This window comes from Euphorbia lathyris, chromosome 9 (assembly GCF_963576675.1).
Source record: "Euphorbia lathyris chromosome 9, ddEupLath1.1, whole genome shotgun sequence".
NCBI classification, from domain to species: Eukaryota; Viridiplantae; Streptophyta; class Magnoliopsida; order Malpighiales; family Euphorbiaceae; genus Euphorbia; species Euphorbia lathyris.
In genome coordinates, this window is record NC_088918.1 from 74802656 (window position 1) to 74820134 (window position 17479).

Sequence of the window (17479 nt, forward strand, 5' to 3'; positions counted from 1 at the left end):
GGTGGACTTGTGCTCAGGTACGTTGTGTTTTTATTCGGTTTTTATAGTAAATGATTTGTACTGTGTGTGTGGAATTTAGTTTCTGATGTTTGATTGACATGTTTGTATGGTGTATATAGAATTTAGCTGGTGAAAGGACCGTTCTTTCAACTGGACCAAGCATATTGAAGAACTCATCTGAAGTTACAGGCAACCTTGAATTCCAACCTGATAAATTGAAATGGAAAGGAAAACAAGCCATGCCTGCCACACAATTACAGCAAGCAAAACTGGATAAGAGAACACAGCCAAAGGCAAGGGTATCAAGGGCTAGAAACTCAGCACAAACAAGTGCAGCTCAGTCTGTACCTAAAGCACCCACAAGTGCAGCTCAGCCTGTACCCCCTATACCAAAAAATACAGCTCCAGTTAGAGTTACAAGATCAGTTTCACAACAAATAGCAGCTTCACAACCAAATGCAAGAGGTCCTCGTCTTACAAGATCAGCCGCTCAGCAAGCAAATTCACAACCAAATGCACCTAGGACTGTTAGATGGATGCCTTGAATATTTTAGCTTTGTGTTTTTTGGCCTTTTTGGATTTATTTTGCGGCCAAATTGATATCTTGGACATGTTTGATATTATAGGCATTTTTTTATTTTGGACATGTTGATATTTTAGCCATTTTGGCTTGTAAAAATCTAGTCAGTCAGTTGGGATTGGTAGTAGCTTTGTACTTTGCCCTTTTTGGCCAATTTCATTTGGCATTTTGTTTGTCAAATTGCCTGTAATGAACAAGTTTCAAGATATATGTCAAATTTTAGGTTTGAAGTTCAATTGTTTGTACTGATAGAAGCTCACAGTTTATATTTCAATTGTCTACTGATATAAGCTTTAGGTTATATTTCAATTGTCTAAAGAGAACAATTACAGGTCTGAAACATGAAATAACCGTGTTAAATGAGCATTACAAACTTCACAATTACAGGCTTAACATTTCAAGCAATTCAAGCATTTGACAACTTAACAATGGTCTCAATTACACTTCAGTGTTGCATTCATAACAACTCAACTACTCATAAACCACACCCCTGTTAAAAACCCTACAATGTAAATGACTACCATTCTCTTCCATTGACTTTTATTGCCTGATATCTTGTTCAATTGCATCCTGCCATTCCCATCTTCCTCTTGTTTAACCCTATTCAGCAGACCTGTGATTTCTTTTCTACTTTGGCAATGCACTTCTTCTCTATCATACCAATTGAAAAATCCACAATATTTGGGTCCCTGCAATTCAACATTTACATTTAACTCAAGCCAATTATCAATGAATTGTAGGTAATCAAGAAGCTAAACACACATACCCCATAATTTCGACATCCATAAAAACGTCTTCCTGGAATACGAGGTCTCCATGACACTTTCAGTACAGCACGTTCACCACAGAAACATATCTCGTGACCCATCATCAACTCAATTTCCTTCCTTTTCCAGGAAAAATCAATTTCGACACACAACTTATAAACCCAGAAGAACAACCCAGAAGAAATGAAACCCAGACTTCAGATGAACAACCTAGAAGAAATGAAACCGTTTAGCGAGAAGAAACCACAGATGGAGAGAAGAACGAACCAGAAGAAATCACGGATGGAGAGAAGAATGAGCCGTTTATCAAGAATGTGTTTTAGCCGTGTGGAATCATCGTGACAGAACCGTTAGGACTTGCAGCGAAGAAGACGAAATCTATTAGCAGAAGATGGAGGAGAAGAAGAATAGAAAATGACGAAGAAGAAGAAGATAAGTCGATTAGCATAAGATGGAGGCGAAGAAGAACTGGGTAAATCGATGAGCAGAAGATGGGGAAGACTAGAAAACGAAAATGGCGAAGAAATCGTTCATAACAAGGAGATGTTACCGTTGAAATGCATAGGATCCCAGGACTCACGCGCGTTTGGCGTTTGAGAACCAAACGTTTGCCATGTCAGCGCCACGCTTGCGATGAGGGGGTAAATTGGGTGGCTTTTGGGGAGTTTAGGTGGTCAATAGGTTGTCCCTTGAGTTTAGGGGGTACAATGAAAAAAAATGTCAAGTACAGGGGGCTCCGTATGTATTAAGCCTATATTTTTTATTTTATTAAATGTTTTTTTTTGTTTATTTTAAAATTATGCTTATTGATTTTACTAAAGTTTAATTTGATGCATTTTTATGGTTGATAATTATAGTTTAATTTTTTTAATATAAATATATTAATTGAGCAGGTTGGATTGCACTTGACAATTATTTTTCTTAATCTGATCTAGCTCGACCCGAGCCCAATATGAAATTAGTGTTGATTGAGTTGGATTTGGATAAAGTATTTACATATACAACCGGTTAAATCCGACCCAAGCCAACCGAAATAGATCTAGATATGAATAGTTTAACTAAACAAACTTTAAGTTTTTATTTTAATAAGTAAATACATATAATGTATAACTAGATTTCTAATTCTGAACTACCAAAGTCATTTGCAATTAACAAAATCATTTTTATGAATCATAACAATAAGAAGTAACAAAACAATAAAGTAATGTTTGATAATATAAAAAAAATCACTTGATATTAAAGGGTGCGATTGGTCCGCACAGAGGTAACAAAATATAATCAAGAAAGAAAAACCAAAAGAAAGAAATGAAATGACTCTGAATTCTCTTATTTGTTTGTTTTAGTTCCACAAAGGGAATACTATACATCTGATTCCTTTTGCGGCTATTTGGTTCAAATGATGTAATAAATCAGAGTTGTGTTTTTAACAATAGTTTCTATACATATATGTGTCTCTATTAATAAACTAATCACATGTAAATGTAAGAATGAAAATCAATTTATTCAACCATTAAAATCAAAATACGATGAAATAGATGAAATAGAGGAAACTGAAATAAAAAAATAAAAAAATACATAAACATTCTTCAAAAAGAAAATAATCATTTTAAAATAATTTAAAAATAAATAGTAAAACTGAATAATATGATAAAATTAAAATATGTCATTTATTTTTCAAGGTAAAAAAGTAAAAACAAATAAGTATAAGGATTAAAAGTGAAATTAGACTAGAGATAAAAAAAATATAAAGATCAAAATAAAAATCAAAAAGTAAAATTTAATCAAAAATATTTTTTGAGGGGAAAATAAAAAATATATAAATGTAAAGATCAAAAGTGGAATTAATCCAATAATTAAAAAAATGTAAAAATAGATAAATATATAGATCAAAATAAAAATTAAAAATAAAATGGGGACTAAAATAAAATTTTATAAAGAAGATAGATTTTCAAATTAGTAAGAGAGAGAAAAGGAATGGAAAATCTTAGGGGTTGGAGAATGAGATTAGAGGAGTTAGAGTAAACCTAAAACTAAAACAGAATAAATAGAATGATTGAATTAAAAAAAAAAAGAAACAACATTTTTTTACCATTTTCTAAAACCGTATTTTTTAGCGTTTGACTTGTTTGGTAATAGAATTTCTTTTAAAAAATACATTAAGTCAATAATCACTTCATTTTATAAGTTAAAAAAATTTGCTCAAACAAAAAGTTAAAAGTTTTAGCTTAAATTTTATATAAAAAGTGAATTTCTGAAAATGGGTTTCGTTTATAACTTAAGTATATGTACTACAGTTCTAGCGGAATTTTGGGGGATTGAAAATGGTTTGGCAATTGGATTTTAGACGAGTTATTATTGAATTTGATTCCCAAACGGCTGTGAGGCTGGTATCAAGTACTAGGAGTTGTTTTCACCACCATTACTGGCTGATTGAGCAATACCAAACGTTACTGAAGCAAAATTGGGATACTGAAGTGGTTTATACTTTCAGAGAAGGGGTAATAAAGTTGTTAATTGGTTGACGAATTCCGCAGGATTACAAATGTGTTGTGCCGCCTGCGGACCAGTAGAATATCATTAATGCTGATATTAATGGTGCTGCTACGGTCGCCGTGTCCACTTTTAGTTTTAAGCTTACGATTTGATTTTTTTTGTTTATGGGTTTTTGACCCCTATTACCAAAAATAAATAAATTAACATTATCATTTTATCAACATTCACCGGCTTATGCCTTAGAATTGTTAACAGAAAATAATTACAAATAAAAATAAAAATAAATGAAACAGAAGATAAAATGGCTAATATTTTTCTTTAGGGTTAGCATTTTGATAACAAAATCCCCAATTTTCTGCATTTCTGATCTGCTGTCGTTAGGGTTTGGCATTCAGATCCACAATGCTCACCACCACCTCCAGACGCCTTCTTCTTTCTTCCTTTTCACCTTCATCTCTGATTCCTTCTCCATTTCATCAGATTACAGCTATCATTTCTCTGCTCCATACCCATCATTCTGCCTCTGACTTCAATCAAGTTCTCTCTTCCTTTGATAGGCTTCTTCATACGAGGCCCCGACCTTCTGTAATCGAGTTCACTAGATTGTTGTCTTCACTGGTTAGGATGAAACAGTTTCAGACCGTCATTTCTTTATCCAAGCAGATGGAATTGGTGAGTATTAAACCTGATGTTTATACTTATAGCATCTTAATTAATTGCTTCTGCAATTTAGAGCGTGTGGATTTGGGGTTTTCTATTCTTGCTAAAATTCTGAAGCTTGGTTTTGAGCCTGACATTATAACCTTCACTACTTTGATACATGGATTATGTAAAGATGGTAAAATTGGTCCTGCAGTAGATTTGTTTGATAAGATAGTAGCTATGGGTCATCAACCTAATGTGCATACTTATACTGTGATTGTGAATGGTGTATGTAAAATTGAAAAATTGCACGTGGGTATGGGTTTGCTCAAAAGAATGGTTGAGAATGGTTGTGAGCCTAATGTGGTCACTTATAGTTCTATAATTGATGGACTTTGCAAGTATAGCTTAATTAGCGAAGCATTTGATCTCTTCACAAAAATTAAGAGTCAAGGTATTTTGCCTAATGTTATTACGTATAATTCTTTAATTCATGCCATGTTCAGTTTGAGTAAGCGGAAGGAGGCTTTGGCATTGTTCGTTGAAATGTTAAGTAACCATATAGCACCAAGTGTAGTTACTTTTAGCATATTGGTTGATGGACTTTGCAAGGAAGGACTCATAGTAAAAGCTGAATGTATAGTTGGAACAATGATTCAAAAGGGTGTTGAGCCTGATTTTGTTACTTACAATTCATTGATGGATGGATATGGTCTGCATGGGCAAATGTGTCTTGTTAAAAAAGTGTTTGATGTGATGATGAGAAAGGGCTGTAGTCCTGATGTGCGTACTTATAACATCTTGATTAATTGGTATTGCAAGAAGAAGCGGATTTGCGAGGCAAAACAATTTTTTTATGAAATGCCTCGTAAAAATTTGATTCCTGACCATCATACATATAGTTCTCTTATATGGGGCTTATGCCATGCAAGAAGCCCTTGGGAAGCCATGGAGTTTTTTAAGGAGTCGTGTGTAGGTGGCTATATTCCAGATACAATAACTTATTCAATTTTGCTACATGGCTTTTGTGAACACGGACATCTTGATGTTGCGTTACACTTATTTTATGAAATGCAAGTCAACAAGTTGAAGCCTAGTATTATTATCTACAATATTCTAATTGATGGCATGTTCAAAGCTAGGAGGCTCAATGATGTGAAGAAAGTATTATCTAGACTTTCTAATGATGGGCTGCAACCTACTATTTATACATTTAATATAATAATTGGTGGACTCATCAGAGAAGGATCCATGGATAAAGCTTATGAGGTCATCAGAGAAATGAAAAAGCATGGCTGTTCACCCAATAGTAGCACTTATAATATTATTATCCATGGATTTCTTCGACGTAAGGATCTAACAAAGGCAGCAGAACTTATTCGCGACATGCGTGAGAAAGGCTTCTCTGCATGTAACACGACGGTAGCTTTGGTAGTGGAGAATGATGCCATTAGACCAGCATTGTTATATGGTACGGAGTGTTGGGCAGTGAAACACTGCCACATCCATAAGATGTCGGTGGCGGAGATGCGTATGTTGAGATGGATGTGTGGTCACACGAGAAAGGACCGGGTGCGTAATGAAATAATTAGGACAAAAGTAGGGGTCACATCTATTGAGAATAAAATGAGAGAAAACCGACTAAGGTGGTTTGGCCATGTGAGACGTAGAGCGCTTGATGCGCCGGTTAGGAGAACCGAAGAGTGGCAAAGGGATGTAGTGGTGAGGGGTAGGGGAAGACCTAAGCAATCTTGGAGGAGGGTGATCGAGAGTGATATGAGTTTATTGGGAATTGAGGAAAATATGGTAGTGGATAGGACGGAGTGGAGGGAGCGAATCTGTGTCGCTGACACGACTTGATTTTCACGGTTTTATATGATGGTTCATGTTAGCCGACCCCGAATCATTTCGGGACTAAGGCTTTGTTGTTGTTGTTGTTGTAGGGTATGCAGAAGAAAAGATGAATTGACATCCTTGAGAGAGGTTAGTAGCCTTTTCAAAATATTCAACAGTTTCATATTTGATTTTGTTTTTTCTAAGTCAGCAGATAGAAAGTTGCTGCCTTATCCTTTAACATTTATTTGAGTAATTCTTTCACTTGTCTCTAGACCTGTGAAAACGTACAGCATTTGGATCATGAAAGTTAAACTGTAATTGTTTCAGCATATAGTAATTTTAAGATGGTTTTGTTGTGAAGGTCTTTGTGTTGTGTTGGGAAATGATTGAACATGTAGTGTTGAAATAAAACAAATATGAAGTTGATGCATGATCCTTTTAATATATTTTTTTTTGGAGAATAAATCCTTAAGCAAGGGCCAGACGGTTATCTTCTCTGATTGTGTAACCATGCACGTAAGTAGAACTATTTGTTAAATTACAGAAATACAGGACAAAACCTGACAAGTAGAAATAGTAGTATCAAGTTATGGAATATTTGTTTGGTGTTGTAGTCCATTGGCACAAAAGAAAGGATTTAGATATAAATGATGCAGCCTTGGTCTGCTTTTGTAGTTGATTAATTATAATTTGTTATTAAGTATCTGATTTGGGTTTCATTCAGGTCCTTGACTGCAGTGGGATTAAGAATCTGTCTAGAGGAGGTTGCAGATGATGGGATGAAGAAGAAGCAACAGTTTGAATTCTAAAGAGCTCATAAGGCAATGACATATCAACGAAAAGCTGATGAGTTGGGCACTTGTAGACATTCCGAAGGTTAAGTGAGTAGATTGTAGACTGTAGTATGTAGATAGATGAAGTAGAGTTAGGAACAAGGGATCTCACACCTATCCGCATGATAGAGCTCTTCCAAGTGTAATTTCTGATTAGCCCATCTCTTTGTGAGTTGCGTCATACTTGTGGATCTTGTGCTCGTTGAAGCTGGATCCTTGTTCGTAATTCAATATATCTACAAGGAAAAATGTATTTTACGAGTGCTGTATATTCCATTTACTGATTCCTTTATCATGCCAACATCAATTTCATGATCCATCATTTTAAAACCCAGTATGTATAATTATGTATGTGCTATTATAGGATTTCTTCCCTTTTCATAATTGTAAACATGGGATCAAGCTGGATAGAATCAAGAACAGCCCCTATATGTGATGAGAAATATTCTTCTAACTATTTGTGTTTCTTATGAATTCTGGTTAATGATATGCATGTTTTTCAAGCATTGCTTGAATGTTGAATTACATCTTTTTTGAATCTCATCTAAACATCTTACTGCTTTTCAAGATAGAGATTTAGTAGCTTCCAAATCCAATACATATAGTAAAAAAAATTTAAATTAATAATGTTGGGACCATAAAACTTTATTAATTTATAAAAATATTAATTTATCGAGTATTAATTTATTGAACTGGCCTAAATCGGGACCGGTAGAGATTATTATTTTAAAGAGGTTATTAATTTATCGAGTATTAATTTATGAAGGTTTTAATGTATGTCTATCAATTCTATATTTTATCATTTATCAAAAATCTTGCAACGTTTTCTTTTTCTTTTTTGTACTTTAAACAACATAAAAAAAAAAAGCTATATATACTACTCAAGAACATGGATTAACTTTATTATCTATAGAAAATTGAGACACTAAAGACATTGAATTTAAAAATTTGATTAGTGATTTTATATCTCAAAAAGTTAAAGTAACTTTAGATAAATATTAATTTTTTTGTGTGTCACATGAATATAAAGGGCCTATATTTCATATCTCGCTTAGGGCCTCAAATAGTCCTGTGCCGGCCCTGTTTATATGTTATATTTTTATTTAGTTTTATATTTTTATTTATTACAATACAATTAATTAGTAATTGAATATCCACAATATTTCGAACACTAGTGTTCGAAATATTTTGAATAGTCAATGACATATATTAATATTATTTTAACTAGTATTCGAAATATTCAATTACTTTTAATTTGCATATATTATATGAGTCATAGAATTTAGGAGTCGTGGAATAATTGATGAAAAACAAATATAAGGTTTTAATGTGCAAGAATACTAATTAATTGTATTATAATAAATAAGAAAATATAACTAAATAAAAAGATAACATATAAAGTTAATAGGAAAAGAATATAATATGATTAATTTAATTGTGGCGTTTAGTTTAAATTGGATATATTTTGTAAACGTTAAGCTTAAATTCGTATTATTTTGTAAACGTTAAACCTATATTAGTGCTATTGTGTACGTGATGCCTAAATTTGTGCTATATTGTAAACGTTAAGCCTAAATTGATATTATGTTGTAAACGTTAAGCCTATATTAGTGTTATTTTGAACGTTGAGCCTAAATTGGTATTTCCCTAAAAACCTTAGACATATTTTGGTAACTTATCCCTTAAAAAAATGATATCATTTCTTTTATCTTTTTAATTTATAATATATGGAAATATAAAATTAAATGAGTATACATCCACAATTCATATCAATTCAGTTGATATAGAGGTGTAAATGAGCCGAGCCGAACTAAATGTAGCATGCTCAATATTGATTAGTTAATATCTCGAATCGAGCTTTGATCAACCAAACTTTAACTGAATTTGATCAAGCTTTGACTAAGCCGAACTTTTATTAAGCTTTTAACAAGTTTTAATTAAATTCATCATACATAAATAGAATAAGTAACATATTAGACAAACAAAATTCTTAATAGTAGATTCTATTTGTGGTTGGAAAATGTAAATTGATAGAAAAATTTAAAACACTTAAATATATATTAAAATTTGTAATATATTTTGTTATTTATCAAAAATAAGTTTCTAGTTAAAAGCAAGCATGTTGAAGATATTGAAAAATAGATGGATGAAAGATTAAAGTTATTCTGTGTCATTTTTTGATGTGTTAAAGCTTATGTGAGTTACGATGAAAAACTAATAATAATAATAATGAACAAAAATTTAAACAATGAAATATATATATATATGATAAAAAATTATTGAAATATATGTAGTAATTAAAAAATAATTGAGTTTGTTTGCAAGCTTTCAAGCCGAATATAAAAAGTTTAGTGCTCGAGTCAATTCGGAATTAAGTCAAACTCTATTAAGCCAAAATTTGACCGAATTTTTACAGAGCCGGACTCGAATAAAAATTAAATTAAATTGAAAATATAAAATGTGACAGCAAATAAAATAGCTAAGTCATAAGCTTTGTTCAGCATTTGCAATCACTTTCCCCAATTGCTTTCATAACAAAAGAAAAGAAGCGAAGCCCCAAATTTCTCCCTTTGTTAGGGTTTTGCCAGATCCACAATGCTGACTACCAGACGCCTTCTTCTTTCTTCCTCTGCAGTTTCATCTTTGATTCCTTCTTCATTTCATCAGATTACAGCTATAATTTCTCCGCTCCATACTCATCATTCTGCCTCTGACTTCAATCAAGCTGTCTCTTCCTTTGATGCGCTTCTTCGTACTAGGCCCCGACCTTCTGTAATCGAGTTCAATAAATTGTTGTCTTCACTGGTTAGGATGAAACAGTTTCAGACCGTCATTTCTTTATCCAAGCAGATGGAATTGGTGAGTATTAAACCTGATGTTTATACTTGTAGCATCTTAATTAATTGCTTCTGCAATTTAGAGCGTGTGGATTTGGGGTTTTCTATTCTTGCTAAAATTTTGAAGCTTGGTTTTGAGCCTGACATTATAACCTTCACTACTTTGATACATGGGTTATGTAAAGATGGTAAAATTGGTCCTGCAGTAGATTTGTTTGATAAGATAGTAGCTATGGGTCATCAACCTAATGTGCATACTTATACTGTGATTGTGAATGGTGTATGTAAAATTGGAAAATTGCACGTGGGTATGGGTTTGCTCAAAAGAATGGTTGAGAATGGTTGTGAGCCTAATGTGGTCACTTATAGTTCTATAATTGATGGACTTTGCAAGTATAGCTTAATTAGTGAAGCATTTGATCTCTTCACAAAAATTAAGAGTCAAGGTATTTTGCCTAATGTTATTACGTATAATTCTTTAATTCATGCCATGTTCAGTTTGAGTAAGTGGAAGGAGGCTTTGGCATTGTATCGTTGAAATGTTAAGTAACCATATAGCACCAAGTGTAGTTACTTTTAGCATATTGGTTGATGGACTTTGCAAGGAAGGACTCATAGTAAAAGCTGAATGTATAGTTGGAACAATGATTCAAAAGGGTGTTGAGCCTGATTTTGTTACTTACAGTTCATTAATGGATGGATATGGTCTACATGGGCAAATGCGTCTTGTTAAAAAAGTGTTTGATGTGATGATGAGAAAAGGTTGTAGTTCTAATGTGCATACTTATAACATTTTGATTAATTGGTATTGCAAGAAGAAGCGGATTTGCGAGGCAAAACAATTTTTTATGAAATGCTTCGTAAAAATTTGATTCCTGACCATTATACATATAGTTCTCTTATATGGGGTTTATGTCATGCAAGAAGCCCTTGGGAAGCCCTGGAGTTTTTTAAAGAGTCGTGTGCAAGTGGCTATATTCCAGATACAATAACTTACTCAATTTTGCTACATGGCTTTTGTCAACACGGGCATCTTGATGTTGCGTTATACTTATTTAATGAAATGCAAGTCAACAAGTTGAAGCCTAGTATGACTATCTACAATATTCTAATTGATGGCATGTTCAAAGCTAGGAGGCTCAATGATGTGAAGAAAGTATTATCTAGACTTTCTGTTGATGGGATGCAGCCTACTATTTACACGTTTAGTATAATAATCAGTGGACTTATCAGAGAAGGATCCATGGATAAAGCTTATGAGGTCTTCAGAGAAATGGAAAAGGGTGGTTGCTCGCCAGATAGCTGCACTTATAATATTATTATCCATGGATTTCTCCGATGCAAGGATCTATCAAGGGCAACAGAACTTATTCGGGAGATGCGTGCCAAGGGCTTCTCTGCAGATAACACCACATTTGCGTTGGTAGTGGAGAATGATGCGATTCTGAAATTACTATAAATATTGTCTTGAAGGGTATGCAGAAGAAAAGATGAATTGACATCCTTGAGAGAGGTTAGTAGCCTTTTCAAAATATTCCGCAGATAGAAAGTTGCTGCCTTATCCTTTTAACATTTATTTGAGTAATTCTTTCACTTGTCTCTGGACATGCTGCATGTGAAAACATACATCATTTGGATCATGAAAGTCAAACTGTAATTGTTTCAGCATACTGTAATTTTTGACGTTGAGAAATGCTAGGAGCAGAGAAGGATGATCTAATTGAGCTTCCCGATTTTCTATTGTAATTTTTGACGTTGAGCATGACTCTACTTGATTGTTTGCCAAAATTAAATTTTGTGTATGAGATTTTCATGAAATACAGGACCAAACCTCAAAGTAGAAGAGATAACATTGGCACTGTATGGCACAAGGAAGGATTTAGAACTAAATGATGCTAGATAGGGCTTATTTTACATTGAAATATTTGTTTGGTGTTGTAGTCCATTGGCACAAAGAAAGGATTTAGATATAAAAGATGCAGCCTTGGTGTTATGTTACATTGAAATCTCTGTTTTTGTAGTTGATTAATTATAATTTGTTATTATCTGATTTGGGTTTCATTCAGGTCCTTGAGTGCGGTGTATTGGGATTAAGAATCTATCCGTATAGAGGAGAGGAGGTTGCAGTTGCAGATGATGAGATGAAGAAGAACCAATGCTTAAAGCAACAGTCAGAATTCCAAAATGAATTCAATTTGTACTGCATGCTCTTAACTATTATTCATCCTAAGTTGTAAAAAAGTTCTAAAAGATCACATTTTTGTCAGAAATGGCATAGTCTTGTTGTGTACTCTATCATGGAAACATTCTGTTGAATAAATAACCATTCCACAAACTGTTGTTTCTTTCAGTTTCATTGAGTAAGCTGTCTTCAAACATAAGCTGTAGAAAAGAACAATATTCATTTGCAGATGATATGCATCTAAAAAGAAGATGAGATAATAAGATATCTATGATCTTCCACAAGCTGCACTACAAGTATATAGAATTATAGTTTCAATTAACTTCTCCTATTCACAATTTTTGATGGCAAAATACAAAACAAACAAACGATGAGATACCTTTGTTTGACTTCTTTTATCCGGAAACCAGAGCTTGAACTCATAGACAAGCAATAGAAACTGTGTTTCCAAGCAACATCCAACAACTTCATTTATTATTAGCTCTCACAATTTTTCAATCATCCTAAACTTTGGAGATGTCCATTAGCGACCCCCCTGAACTTGCTTAGATATGAGATTACCAATGAGATTAAAACACATCCAGATCTAAGGTGCAATATAAGCACTAAAAGCGTTGAAGAGTACCAATAACAGTAAATCTGTCTACCTAGCTACTAGACTCTTATTAAAATACATTGGAGAGTACCAATAACAAAAAATTCAATGGTAAGCAACTATAATATCCTAATTTGCAAATGTGTAAACAACCCGTCACTTGAATTGCTTAACGAACTCACTGATGCATGAGATGATCCTCAGTACACCCAAGAAAGGAACCTCTGCTCGCCTTTGGATACCTGTTTTCAATCGTGGCTCAGCTTGAACTCCCTCTCGCTCTAGCTCGACCTACACCCTCAAATCCTGATCTGGAATCCAATCCTATGATAATTGGTCTCTATGAACAACTGCTGAAGTTAGCTTTCGATGTATTTGCCTGCTTTCAAACCACCATAGAGACAGTAAATAACAAGCACTCCTGCCTACTGTATATAAATTTAACCCAAAATTTGCTGCTGAACTTAAATTTTTGTTATCGACCTATAAGCATATACAAGGCAAATAGGATCAAAATCTTTAACTCTTATGAACCTAGCAAAACAGAGCTACCTATTCATTGCCAACAAATAATGCAAGTCATATTGCAACAGCTTCTTCTCTGACTACGGCTTGCCCGCGAGAACCCTACCGAGCTTCATTAAGCTGTTGGAAAAAAGGAATTCACAGTCAAAGACGGACCGAAGCGAGTAAACTACCTCCTAGGATTGAGATAGATACGAGACTGGCCCATCACTCCAGCATGTCCTTAATTAATGTATAAAACTACAATAAAAATAACTAGCAAGATAAAAATACAAATTTCTCCAGAAATACTATAATATGAACCGATATAAGCACAATAAATTGCATTCAACCTCAAGCTCAACAAGGACAGTGTAAAGCAAATAAAGATCGATTGTAATTTGCATAATAATGTGGAAAGGGCAAGAAGGAAAGAAGAGCATATCAGTGAAGTTAAATAAATTATGGGGATAAGGTCATATTTTTTCACCATCATGCAAAACGGCTCAATTTTGGTCCATGGTCAAAATCCTAGCTCAATGTTTTACCTTTTTTTAAGGAATTCCGGCACTAAGTTTCGTCGACATTGACTTAGAAAAGGGTAAAGATGAATTAAATTCTCTGCCATGAATGAGTGTATAGTAAAGCTAAATTTTATACTATGGGGACAAAATTTGACTATTTTGTGCAATAAGATTGATAATCCCGAATAACCTTAGCAGCAATTTTGAGCCTTACCCCGAAATTAAACCTTGTCTTTCTCATTCAAGACACTAAGCATTGAACCTTTTTGGATTATGAGATAACAAAACCAAAAAAGAAAATAGCGATAAGTTGAAAATAAATACAATTCAGATACTGAAGCCATAACTATCAAAATATCTACTCTATAACCTTTACCTCTACAATGGATGTTATATTCAGAAAAGACATTTCAGCATATAGAAGGCAGAATAAGGAAATCAGTCGGACCAGTCCTCAATTCCATGTTAGAAATGCTAAAGAAATTGATGATAACAATGCTATGTTGCCCGGACACGGACACGCGACACGGACACGGAAAACGTCATTTCTATAAAACACAGGACACGGATACGTGGGGGATACGTGTAAATAATAAAAATATTGGGGCACATTTATAAATATTAAAAACATATTTTTATATATGATTTTTTGTAATATAAGAATCGAGGAAATTCAATCGATGACCTAGGCTAGGAAATAAGAATCGATGTCCTTTGGAGTTGAACAGATGATAAGAATCAATGTCCTTTGGAGTTTCTGGCTCTTCAAATATCTGAGGAAATTCAATCGATGACCTAGGCTAGGAAATAAGAATCGATATCCTTTGGAGTTGAACAGATGATAAGCAGAAGAAGAAATCATTCAAAAAATTCAATCGATGACTGTCCTTTGGAGTTGAACAGACGCGGCGTAAGTCTTACCCCCTTTCTCCAAAAATTCCTCCGACGCCATTGTCTTCTACAGCGTCAATTTGAAGAATTAGAGTTTTTTTTTCCTGGGACACGCGTATCCTTCACTGATACGCGTGTCCAACTTTCGGATATTACGGACACGGCCCCGACACCGTGTCCCAGGCGTTTCTGGCCGTGTCCGTGTCGGAACCGTATCGGACACGCGATACGTGAGGGTGCCGGCGTGTCCATGCTTCAGAGTAACAATGTGATATCTAATTAGCCAACAAACAGCAGACTTCCCTTTCTCCAGCAATAAGAAGAATGCATATAACAAACAACATAAAGGGTGAAAGGGTTTCAAAAGAAACTTCAATATATAACTATTTGAGCTAAGGATTCATTTCAGTACAATTTTAAAAGTTATTCTCCACCTACAAATGAATTTCTCATAGGCTGTCATATAATATAACTATTTGACCTAAAGATTCATTTCAGTACAATTTTAAAAGTTATCCCTACACAGAGCATTCAAGTCAAGCAGGTTTCAAGTCATACATGTTCTTCAAAATAATTTCTCATCCATCAAGCACAACAATTTCTATCCCTAGCACAAAGTCCCTGCAAAGTATTCTGATTGACTCTTTATACTTATATATGACTCGTACTAGAATAAATCGAATTGAAGTATTTAGAGCAGTAGAACATAATTTGTAATCCAGTGTAATAAATGTAAATTTCAACTCATCATCTCACCTTGATATGCACGAAGACTTTTCATAGTAATTTCACAATGGCTTTATTCTCAGCTACCAACACCAATGTGGTGTTATCTGCAGAGAAGCCCTTGCAACGCATGTCACGGATAAGCTCTGCTGCCTCGGCCAAATTCTTGCACCGAAGAAATCCATGAATCATCACATTATAAGAACAATTATCTGGCGAGCAGACATTGTTATCCATATTTTTGAAGATCTGGTATGCCTCATCTAGGAATCCTCTCTTGCTAAGTCCATCAATTATTATATTATATGTCTGAACTGTAGGGTGCAATCGATCAATAAAAAGTTCAGACAACAATTTCTTTACATCCTTAAACCTTCCAGCTTTGCACATGCCTTCAATTATGATATTGTATGTAGCTATATTAGGATTCAATTTGGTCACTTTCATTTCATGAAATAAGGAGAATGCTACGTCAAGGTGTCTATTTTCACAAAAGCCATGTATGAGAGTTGAGTATGTTACAACATTTGGAAGATAGCCAGTTGCACACAAATCTTTAAAGAGCTCCAAGGCATCCCAAGGTTTTCTTACATGACATAAGCCGTAAATAAGAGAGCTATAAGTATAATTGTTAGGAATTAAACCTGTGGAAGACATTTTGTAAAGAAGTTGCTTTGCCTCGTAAATGTGTTTCTTCTTACAATACCAATTAATCAAGATATTATAAGTGTGAAGATCGGGATTGCAACCCTTTCTCATCATCATATCAAATAGTTTCCTTGCTAGATGCATTTGTCCATGAAGGCCATATCCATCTATAAGCGAACTATATGTAATGACATCAGGCTCAACACCCGTCTGCTTAAAATAGATTGAGCCTTTATTATCATTCCATCTTTGCAAAGTTCATCAACTAATATACTGAAAGTCACTACATTCGGTACTATATTCCTTTCCAACATCTCTTCAAACAACACCGAAGCTTCCTTCCACTTGCTGGAATTGCATAGACCATGAATAAGTGAACTGTAAGTGACAACATCATTCAAAATTCCTCGACTCTTAATCTCTTTGAAGAGTTCAAATGCTTCATCAACTTGGTTACACTTACAAAAACCATCAATAATGGCACCGTATGTTACCACATCAGGCTCACAACCTTTCTCAGCCATTCTTTTGAGCAAACCCATAGCCAGATGCAATTTTCCAATTTTACATAGACCATCCACAATCACATTATAAGTACGCACGTTAGGTTGATGACCCATAGCTACTATTTTATCAAATAAATCTACTGCATCACCAATTTTACCATCTCTGCATAATCCATTGGTTATAATATCAGGCTCAAAACCAAGCTTCAAAATTTTAGCGAGAATAGAAAACCCCAAATCCACACTCTGTAAATGGCAGAAGCAATTAATTAAGATGTTACAAGTATAAACATTAGGTTTAATACTCACCAATTCCATCTGGTTGGACAAAGAAATGACAGTCTGAAATTGTTTCAACTTCACCAGTGAAGACAACAATTTAGTGAACTCGATTACAGAAGGCTGGGGCTTGGTGCGAAGAAGCTTATGGAAGGAAGAGACAGCTTCATGGACTTCAGCGGCAGAGTTATGAGTATGGAGGGGAGAAATGAAAGCCGGAATGTGATGAAACAGAGAAAAGGAAGAAAGAAGAAGGCGTCTGGAGGTGATGGTGAGCATTGACATTGTGGATCTGATCTGAATAACGAAATTGAGAAAATTGGGGATTTTGATTTCAATGTTAATCTCACTCGACTTTTTTCTTTCTCTATCTAAAGTTGTGATTTTTTTTTTTTAATAATAAACTATTAAATACGGCCTCCAAATTAGTATTTATCACTGCCTTCTTTTTTTTTTCCATAATTTTGAAGTATATGTAACTTACCTATTTTGTTTTAAAAATTTGGAATCACGAATTTTATGCCTTTATTTTTTAAGTTTTGAATTTTTTTATTCATTTTGATAAATTATAATTTATATCACTTTAAACGAGTTTATGAACAAATAGATTATTGTAAATAAGTTCATGAGACCAAT

The 17479-nt window shown here is 34.0% G+C and overlaps 1 protein-coding gene and 1 pseudogene across 1 annotated transcript; one reads left to right on the forward strand and one right to left on the reverse strand.

Annotated features, from left to right (window-relative positions):
* The first annotated feature begins 4242 nt into the window (after positions 1-4242).
* Positions 4243-12340, forward strand: LOC136207431 (pentatricopeptide repeat-containing protein At1g63330-like). The gene is made up of 3 exons (XM_065998685.1): positions 4243-6333; positions 9729-11501; positions 12055-12340. The coding sequence occupies exons 1-2, from the start codon at positions 4243-4245 to the stop codon at positions 10524-10526; spliced, it is 2889 nt and encodes a 962-aa protein (XP_065854757.1). The 3' UTR covers positions 10527-11501; positions 12055-12340.
* Positions 12341-12753: 413 nt separating this feature from the next.
* LOC136206871 (pentatricopeptide repeat-containing protein At3g22470, mitochondrial-like) lies at positions 12754-17205 on the reverse strand (annotated as a pseudogene).
* Positions 17206-17479: the final 274 nt, after the last annotated feature.

What these genes read in the sequence shown, in the direction of transcription:
- LOC136207431 (XM_065998685.1), top strand. Translation starts at nt 4,243, where the DNA reads ATGCTCACCACCACCTCCAGACGCCTTCTTCTTTCTTCCTTTTCACCT. An exon ending in AGCGAATCTGTGTCGCTGAC is followed by an intron (nt 6,334 to 9,728) that starts ACGACTTGATTT and finishes TCCCTTTGTTAG; the next exon opens with GGTTTTGCCAGATCCACAAT.